Source organism: Galleria mellonella, unplaced genomic scaffold, assembly GCF_026898425.1.
Source record: "Galleria mellonella isolate WM207_F2 unplaced genomic scaffold, CSIRO_AGI_GalMel_v1 utg28, whole genome shotgun sequence".
NCBI lineage: Eukaryota > Metazoa > Arthropoda > Insecta > Lepidoptera > Pyralidae > Galleria > Galleria mellonella.
Window position 1 is genome coordinate 2,365,352 of NW_026442064.1, and position 11,038 is coordinate 2,376,389.

The 11,038-nt window shown below is 36.0% G+C and overlaps 1 protein-coding gene across 1 annotated transcript in view; it reads right to left on the reverse strand.

The window, feature by feature from the left end:
* LOC113514176 (laminin subunit gamma-1) overlaps positions 1-10,816 on the reverse strand; it is a 46,378-nt gene extending 35,562 nt beyond the window's left edge. The window contains exon 1 of the mRNA XM_031911535.2: positions 10,649-10,816. Coding sequence (XP_031767395.2) covers positions 10,649-10,771 — 123 coding nt within the window. The 5' untranslated portion in view covers positions 10,772-10,816. The remainder of the gene's footprint in view (positions 1-10,648) is intronic.
* Positions 10,817-11,038: the final 222 nt, after the last annotated feature.

An 11,038-nucleotide genomic window follows, 5' to 3' on the forward strand; every position in this document is an offset into this window, starting at 1 on the left:
TTAAATATCATATTATACGTTGCAATAAATTTACTGTCTAGTCTCGGGATAGAATGGGCTACCACTTCGACTAAAGGTAGCGCGACTAAGGGAGCGCGAGGGATGGGCGGCCGCGTCCGCAATTAGGCTTTGAAGATCCCAATCGCCAAGCGCAGCAACTACAAACCCCCCAAAGGGAAGCTTACGTTCAACAGTGGACAGTTGAAGACTGATATCATTATACATATTATACATAGAAAACACCGAGACAAACAGTCATATACACAAATACAAACCCAAGGGAATTGAAAAGTGAGGCGGTATATCAAAACGCTAGACCATTACTGTCGTTCAACTTGAGTTACGAGTTTATTTATATTATAGTTTAGTTGTTTTATAGGTTCCAATCAAATAATAATAAATAATAATAATAATTAATAATAAAATACCTCTGGTATTGCAGGCGTTCATAGGATACGGTAACCGCTTACCATCACGTGGGCCGTATGCTTGTTTGCCATCTCAGTGGTATAAAAAAAAAACAAATTTTTAGAAAAGATTACACATCTTAAACTTAGTCTTCATTAAATTTATAAATTAAGTAAATACAGCTATACAAAATGATGCTGTATCTTCATAGATGCTCAAGATGGCAAAATATTTTAAATTAAGAAAGTTTAAGTTAAAGTGTTATACCGTAGCGTCAAAAATCATTAGTCTTGCCACGTTAGCGTTACTGTCATGCTACACTATTATATATAAGTGCGAGCGAGATAGATAGAACCTGGAAACAGCTGGATTTAGAATAATTTATTATGAGTTATAGCTGTATGTAATGGATCAAAAGATTTATTTTTATTTAAAGATTTTTTTTATTTATAATAAATATTTATAAAAAAGGATGTGACTAGATTACTAAAAACACACGTAGTTAAATATAAGCGCTTTATTTATTGTCAGATAACTAATTTTAATTAAAAAAAAAAAAGCTTACATCCTTTAAACAAGAATTGGTCAAATTGAGATTTTCAAAGATACATTGTATTTTCTATAGCTCTCGGCAGATCAAAATCATTAAATTAAGACGAATCTGTCAATACCAAATTTATAAAATCCAACAAGCAATTTAAACCACATGGACATATTTTGTCATATTGACAAAACTGGCTACGCTCCCGCTGATGGCTTACGCTGGCGAGACATCAGAGAGATACTCAGATGAGGATACTCAGACCAAATAATACAAAGTGCAAACGAATCTATCTATAGAATTGTTATCGGTAGCGACACTAGTAATAGAATGAGATAACGACATGATCTAACTTGTTCTTTCACATACGAGTGAATGAATGAATGAAAACTCTTTATTCCGTTCGTTCCCTTTAAAGAATGATACAGATTATAAACAAATAACAACAATTACCAGAATTGTACAAAAGTCGATTGCTTGGGTACCTCTGTCCCATTAGTGTTTCAACCGTGAAGCAGCTGTGTTTGCATGGCTGTGTTTCGGTTTGAAGGGTGGGATATGGCGTGAATTTACAGGGAGTCCTCAGGAATGGCAACGCCTGGGGCGTATCATGGACGAAACAGTATACTCTGTTATGTCCATGGTACTGTTCATGTCTATAGGCGACGGTTACCATTTTCCATCAGGTGGACCGTCAGCTTGTTTGCCATTCTAAGTTGTATAAAAAAAAACAAACAAAATGAATAATTAATTAGGTACATGAAAGCAAGATAAAGAGGCAACAATGGGCGGCCTTATCGCTAGATAGCGATCTCTTCCAGCCAACCTTAGGAAGGAGAGGAATTTTTTTTTGATGGGTGAAAATGGTATGGTAACCCCGCCTGCGCTAACGGGATACGCTGGCGGAGCACCAGTGAAAGGTGATAGATAAGAAAGAGAACAGGCCAGTTAACCCATCACGATGAATTAATCAGAAATTAAACATGATAGTTTCCAGGGAGAACTGCGAGGAGGTCGACCTGGTTGGGTATATTACTAGCAATGGGATTCTTAGTTCCCATTGCTTTATTAGGCAAAAGGAACTGGCTCAGCTGATGCTGCGTGTGTCCCAGCGCAATGTGTACAGCTGCACAGCGCTGGTTTTCAGCGTACACATGCCAGTCAGTGCCTACTGCCTAGAACTACTTTTCACTACACTGTGGTTTATCCATGGTGTCTAGGGATTTGACTGGGTATATCGTTGGGAATGGAGCCGCTTAACTTTATTACCAGCAACCTCCCCCCTCCCTCACCCCGGACACACTTAAGTGCATACATATACATGCAAATTATATTGCCTTACTTTCTTGGCCAGTATTTTTTCCAGAAATATATCTTAGAAATTGCAAAAATAATCATGGGAATCGGTGCAATATTAGCTTAGACGCCATGTTGTGTGTTAGAAAATTAATGTATTCTAATTGGGAAACTCATCCTTTGAAAATCGGACGAAAGTATGAATTTATACTTTCGTATGTTTTTTTTTTTATTTTTAAACTTTGTTTTATTTAATATTTACAACATAAAAGCCTAACTGCGTTTGCCAACCTGCCTGCCAAGCGTGGCGACTACTATCAAAACTTGCTCTTTGGGGAAGGCTTAAATTCAGCAGTGAATAGTTACGGGGTGGCATGATGAAGCGTAGAGGGGGGGGGGGGCTTGTTAATAATGCGGACTACCAGTCCCATTGCTAGCAATATACCTCGTCAGATCGACCTTCACGGGGCCCCCTCTGGAAACCATCGTGCTGAATTCCAGATATCTTTATCACGATGGGTTAACTGACCCGCTCTTTCACTTTCACTTATCATCCCTCACTGGTGCCCCACCGAAGTATACCAATAGCGCAGGCGATGGGGAAAAGGGATTGTTAGTAATGGAGACTAAAAATCCCATTGCTAGCAATATACCCAACCAGGTCGACCTCCTCGCGGTTCCCCCTGGAAACTATCATGGTTAATTCCTGGTGAATTCATCATGATGTGCTAACTGGCCTATTTTCATTCTCATCTATCACCCTTCACTGGTGCTCCGCCAGCGTATCCCGTTAGCGCAGGCGGGGTTACCATACCATTTTCACCCATCAAAAAAGAAAAAAAACACTATTACAATCACCGTAAGGTACAATTTAGTTTGTACCGGTAACGGTAAGTACGATTATAAGAAATTATCCAACACGGAAACATTCCCTGCGACCCACATGGCGGTGTCCACCGAAATAGTACTCACTATATTTAGATATCGCGTCTTACAGGACGTTCACATCTTGCGATGAGTTGTGCGGCACGCGAGATTGATGCCTGTGACTATTACAACAATATCGATTACACTAGGCAGCACTTGTACTAGTAGATGTATATTGCAACGCCTGTGCATCGTTATCATTCATTCAACGAGGAAATATTACGAATTACTTCTGAATTTCGAATTTTTAATAGTCTAAACAATTTTTTATTTATGCTATGAGAAAATGCATTTATGGTTTACAAGAAAAAAAAAATTATTACCATTAATAATAATAAACTGCAAAAAGATTGGGTCATAAATAAATAAATATAGTATTGTATTTAAATGTCTATTCAATTATTATTTATATATGTTATAATATATTAAATTTAAATTAAATTATTTGAGTAATATTAATTATGATTTACAACGCCTACATATTTGAAATATTATTTTATTATTTCAATATTCTAAATTCAAATATTTTTCGTTGTTATTTATTTTTGGCGATATGTGTATGTGTATCATTGTTTTTTTATGACAGATATGTGATATATATATATATATACGTATAATAAAATCTTAACTAGTCGCTGTCTGTGGAAAATATATAAGGAAAACTATTATACGACTTTATTAACGCAATAGAACAAGTTAAATACAATCAAAACATAGATTTTTAGAATGTTTATCTATTTGTCAGTACGTGTGTGCACGCTAATCTCAGATACGGCTTAACCGATTTGAATGCGGTTTTCACTAATGCGTTGCGGTTTGCTCTACTTAACATTTAGTGTTTTGTTTTATTTCAATCGGTTCATAAATAAAAAAGTTTTATCGATCTAAAGAATCACATATAAAATACTATAAAATAACTAATCGATTGAATTGATTGAAAACTTTTTTATTATATGTATTGATTTTTGAAAATTCTGTCTACTCATGCGAAGCCGGGTCTGATCACTAATATAGAATAAATATATACGTAGTGAAATCCATTTGTATTTAGATTTATATTAGATGAATTATTTGCTATTCTAAGACTTCACGTTTCATCAAACATTTATTTATTAATTTATCTCTTTATTGCCACCATAACCAAAAATATACAATGAAAATTGAACAATTCCAGTGAAATAAACTAACATAAATACAGATTAAAATATACACTTAAAGGTACAAAAGGCGGTGTTATCGCTAGGACAATCTCTTACAACCTTTGGTTAAAGGAGAACAGATAAATTTACCAAAGGGACACTTTTCATCAGGTGGGCCGTCAGCTTGTTTGCCATTCTAAGTTGTATAAAAACAAAAAGATAGAATGCAACATACATATTGCGTCAATGTATATACGGTCTTATTATACTTGAATAGCGCTAAATTGCATAATTGAATTTCATTGCTTACTACTGCAAATACTCACAAGGCTTGTTTATGGAATCGAGTAAATAATCACTACATTTAGTGCAATGTATCGAACATAGATAGTGGTCACGACTGTACTCCCAGATAGGGAGAGACAGAGGCATTTTTTTTTTATTGGTGAAAATGGTATGGTAACCCCGCCTGCGCCAACGGGATACACTGGCGGAGCACCAGTGAAGGGTGATAGATGAGAATGAAAACAGGCCAGTTAGCCCATCATGATGAATTCATCAGGAATTAACCATGATAGTTTCCAGGCGGAACCGCGAGGAGGTCGACCTGGTTGGGTATATTGCTAGCAATGGGATTATCAGTCTCCATTACTAACGATCCCTATCCCCCCAGACAGAGGCATTTTGACAGCCAACTTCAAAAAGAAGATTCTAAATTCGTTTGTATTTTTTTTTATTTTTGTTACCTCGCAACTTCGACAGTTATACTTACAAACTGGCCTCATAAAAATTTTATGAAAATAGGTAACGTAGTTTTTTTTTTTTTTTTAATCAAAATAATTTGTTTTGTCACAAATGAAGTTTTTCTTTTTCTTTTTTTTTTTGTGGGACACTATGTTTAGTTATCAACTATTAGCTCTTAAGCTATAAGATAAATATAAGATTAATGTAAGATTCCATAAATGTGCAAAGATATATTTTATTTCGCAAAAAAGAACGACATTTATTTTGCCAATATTAAGAGCGTTCATAATTTTAACTCAAACATGCTTGGAAATGTGAGCATTATTTTGACAATCTTCTTCGAGATAAATCAAAATTGCCGTACTGGCCAGATACATGCGGGCAGCGGCCGGCAAAAATTGTATGAAAATCCAACTTATCCGCTGCAGTAATGTCGCAAATAACAGTCAATATTAAAAAAAAACAAAAATTAGTTACAAAATTTTCCAATAGCGAACTTTTCGTTAACGTTCATCATGTAATAATATTTTTATTAAGATATCACTGAAAATTTGGAATTTAAATAAATATAAATATAATTTTAAATAAGTGATTCTATTTATCTATGTATTTTAAGCGTTTAATTAAAAATATGTCGGTGTAATGTCCAATGTGTAGAAGGCGACCACCATAGAATTGGTGACTAACATGACCGCTAATCCAACATAAACCAGATAAGTGATTAAACGCGTGTAGGACCGACACGCATCACTGGACAATAGAATTAGATCGTAATTGGATCGAAATCGCTGCGGGATTGGAACTCGATATAAGATAGATAGACGCTTAATTATATTTTAAGCGCGATTCCTAAATCAATGACACCTAGATTCAATCGATAAAGCAACAAAGAACAATAATATGTTTTGTGCAATATACGATTTAATATATTTGAATTTAGAACACGGAATAATGTGCAGAAGCAACTCGAACAAAAACAAATTTATATGAATTTATGCAACCAGATCATTGAATTTGAAAATTGTACGCAACAATGTATTTTATGTCTAATACAGCTACTACGATATTTTGCACGGTGATATGTTTCATTTACATTCATTGTGTTGTTATTCAACACAATAAATATGAATGACAAAACTGAAATATGAATCTCTGCATCCAACCCCATTTTAGGTGGACACATAATTTCATATTTTATATAAAAGCAGTGTCGACTCTTAAGTAACATAATTATTAGGTACATGCTATCTATATGAATATTTTTTCTCTTAAGAGAAATATGGCAGCTTCAATTATAACAAAACTTGAGAATAAATCCTTGTACAAAGTCCCTGAAGCGTTGTTAATAATTCCACATATACATATATGACATAAGTAGCTACATATTAAAAACGTCTACCCCATTGCAATCTAAACGATACATACTAAGGATAAAAGGCAACAAGTACTTACTGTAGAGTATCAATAATATAACTACATATTTAAATAATTTTTCTAATCTATCTATACTTAGGGATATTTATTATTAATACCTTTCACGTGGAATACACTTTAAGCTTTCTATTATTTGTAAAGTGAAGTATCAAATAATTAGCAGTGTAAATTAAATAATGTGTGTAAAAGATTATAAATTTCTTTTGTAAATACCAACCTTTAAATTAAATCTAAAGATTAGACTATTATCATTACTAGAATAAAAATGAACTAAGCAATTACGTAAGTACCACTATATAAAGAGTCGACACTCCTTAATATTGATGAAATTAGAAATCGTATATATGTAACCACTCAAATATAAGAACACAATAAAATACATTAACATTCATAGTGTAATGCATAAATCTGTGCAAAATACACTTTTATTGAAGTGACGCAAATTCACACTAAATAATAGTTCCCGCCAAAGGCATTGGTATTTAATTTAATACTGCAACATATAGTAGGCAAAGGAACACTGTTCAAACAGGCTATAGATAATATTGAAGGATATTTGCGTATTTATATAGATAGAATATATTATTATGGCAAAATCCCCACATTCAATTTATGATTGTGATACACATTGCATTCTATGCATGTATATATATATATATATATATCTATATAGCCTTCAATTATCAGTACGAGCAAATGGAGTCATGATAATTATAATAATATGTCTAAATTGTCGATGAATGTTAGTGATGTAGTACGCAACACGCATATCGCGAGAAATAACGTAAACGCATTTGCCGAAGTGTTGAAATATGTGCAGAATCTATTTTAATTTAAACTTAGATAATATTTTAGTTGGATTCATCTAATACAAAGAATGTATTCATACTACATCTAATAAAAAGATTAAATCATACTATCTTTCCCATTTCGCTTGAATACTTTCTTTATTGTTATTATTAATTAGAAGGCTGTCATAATTGTTTTCTCTTTTATTTGATATGTATATATTGTATTAAAAACATATAATAATAAATAAATTATTTATTATTATTATTAATATATAATAAATTATTATTATTATTATTAATATTGTATCTTTCAAATACATATATAATGAATTAAAATTGTTTGATTTCTGCGCTATCGGTATACACTGGCGGGGCACCAGTGAGGGGTGATAAATGAGTACGAAAGCAGGTCAGCTAGCCTATCATGACGAATTCCACTAGAATTAACCACGATGGTTTCCAGGGAGAACCGCGTGGAGGTCGACCTGATAGGATGTATTGCTAGCAATGGGTCAATTAGACTCCATTACTAACAATCCCTTTTCCCCCACCGCAGTTAGGTTTTTATTTCATGGATGATAATGGAATGCTAACCTCGCCTGTGCTATCGGTATACACTGGCGGGGCACCAGTTAGGGATGATAGGAAAGGATGAAAAGGCAGGTCAGTCAGCCCATGGTGACGAATTAAATAATAAATTAGCCACAATGGTTTCCAGGGAGAACCGCGTGGAGGCCGACCTGATGGGGTATATTGATAGCAATGGGGACTAACCTCCCCTTTACTAACCATCCCATTCCACCGCAGTTAGATTAGGATGGCTGATAGGTTTTGATAATATTTTAAGAAGGTTTCCCTCGACCTTTAAACCCACACGACACGAGACACCCACGAAAAAGTAAAGTAAGACTTATTCAGCGCAGTTCTAACTTTTTTTTATTGATAGGTAAAAATGGAATGGTACCCCCGCCTGCGCTAACGGGATACGCTGGCGGAGCACCAGTGAAGGGTGACAGATGAGAATGAAAACAGGCCAGTTAGCCCATCATGATGAATTCATCAGGAATTAACCATGACAGTTTCCAGGGAGAACCGCGAGGAGGTGGACCTGGTTGGATATATTGCTAGCAATGGGATTCTCAGTCTCCATTACTAACAATCCCTTTCCCCACCGCAGTTCTAACTAGCATAGTTTATCAGAAACTATGCTAGTTAGAACTACGCTGAATAAGTAATAAGTAAATTATCAAAAAACCACCAAATAAGAACTTAGTTTTGCGATCCAGTTACTAATCACAAATATGGCTTAAAATAACAAAATTACGTATTGCAGTATCAATAATATTAAACCATTTAAATGTATATTTCCTTTAACAACTGAAATAAAACTAATTTTATCTCATATTATATGTACAGAACCCTCGGCGTGCGGGGGGAAAGGGATTGTTAGTAATAGAGACTGAGAATCCCATTGCTAGCAATATACCCAACCAGGTCGACCTCTTCGCGGTTCCCCCTGGAAACTATCATGGTTAAGTCCTGATGAATTCATCATGATGGGCTAACTGGCCTGTTTTAATTCTCATCTATCACCCTTCACTGGTGCCCCGCCAGCGTATCCCGTTAGCGCAAGCGGGGGTACCATTCAATTCTCACACATCAAAGAAAAAAAAAACCCTCGGCGTGCGAGTATAACTCGCACTTGGCAAGTTTTATTTAAAGTTTATCGTTATTAAGAACATATTACTTGGCGGTTCAAACCAGGTACTTACAGGGGGGAAAGGGATTGTTAATAATGGGGTCTAATAGCCCCATTGCTAGCAATATACCCTCTCAGGTCGACCTCCACGCGGTTCCCCCAGGAAACCATCATGATTATTTCTTGCCGAATTCATCATGGTGGGCCAACTCACCTGCATTCATTCTCACCTATCATCTTCCACTGGTGCCTCGTCGGTGTATACCGATAGCGCGAGCGGGGTTGCCATTCCATTTTCACCCATTAAAAAAAACAGGTACTCACAGATCTAAAATAGCTCGAGTGTCCAAAAAAATCTAACAAAGACGGGACATCCTGACTAGGGGGGACATGACCTCATCTATTCATAGAATAAAGGACTCATAGAATAATCAACTGTCCACTGCTGGATATAAGCCTTCCCCATAAGAGGAGTTTTGCCAGTAGTTGCCACGCTTGGCAAGCGGTTTGGCAACCGCAGTTAGACTTTTAGAAATGTTTAAGAGGGATGCCGCTGCCCATTCCTCACTCTCAGTCGCGTCTTATGACACCCACGGGAAAGGAAGGGGCGGCCCATTCTACGCCGGGGCACACACGGCAAAATGAATGACACAAAGTCGATTGCTTGGGCACCTCTATCCCTTTCGTGTTTCTACCAAGTAGAAACTACTGCTTCACAGTCATGCAAACACTACTATGAACCAGTTGTGTTTGCATGACTGTGTTTCGGTTTGAAGGTACATGGCGTGAATTTACAGGGTACAGAGGAATAACATCTGAGTCCTCAGGAATGGCAACGCATGGGGGGTATCATGGGCGGAACAGTATGCTCAGTTATGTCCATGGTATTGCTCATGTCTATAGGCGACGGTAACCACTTTCAATCAGGTGGGCCGTCAGCTTGTTTGCCATTCTAAGTTGTATAAAAAAAAAAATTTAAAGAAAAAAGTGCGAGCAGAATCCCTCGTGACAGTATTTCTGTATATATCTAGTTTTTAACAACAAACGATGTAAAACTATCGCACGACGGATGTACGATATCTGTGTTCCGCTACAGGACGATAACAGAACATTTAGGCCTCTAGCCAGAGAGTAAACGAACCCATTATATCAACGGACTTACGACACCGCGTGATAACCTCACGACCATCCGCCAAATATCGTTACTAACTGTCAAAATACTAAAATAAACAGCTATTAAACAACACTAATCGAGATTACACGGGTCATTACGCCGGAACATCGGCTCCTTTGCATTTTGTGTACATTTTAAAGATTACAATGTTTGTATGTAGTACAGGTATTAAGATATTGTATTATTTACATACATTCCTATTGTCAAGGACATAGTACATACAGCTTAGATGTGTATCTAAACATCAACTTTATAATTTAACATTCACACCACATACAATTTCAAAACACACGAATACATACTTTATTTTCTTATCAAATTTAATTAGTTTACACTAATTTAATTAATAAACGAGTTGTAGTAAAAGTTTGACAACCCTATTTACCTAACTCGTGCACTGCACTTTAAGCAATAGTCTATGCTAAAGCTCTGTACACACAGACGCGAGAGATCCACGAAATTTGTTCACAAGTAAAAAGTTGTGTGAAAACTTACCTGTGGCCTGCCGTCGTTGCTGTAACAGGGTGCTAGTCCGGTCCGTGGCGTGTGGTAGTAATCCTGTGCCGTAACTATTATGACTAATGTTAGAAAGTGTGTGTAGATGAGAGGCCGCGCCATTTTGAGGGAGCGCACGAACCCACGTCGACGCGGCTGCTTGCCCGGCGAGCACTGACGCCAGGCTTGTTTCACAATACCATGCCAAAGATTAAAGCATCTAGACACACGTCACACAAACTTTGTCTCCGTGAGGACACAATATTAAATTAGAATGAAAATTGATTCTTTAGTTTATTTTTAAAGTTTTATCTTCTTATTCATAAATAAAGTATAATTCTGTAATAACAGTTTAATAGCGATGTCAGATATAGATGGTCTCAAAACTTA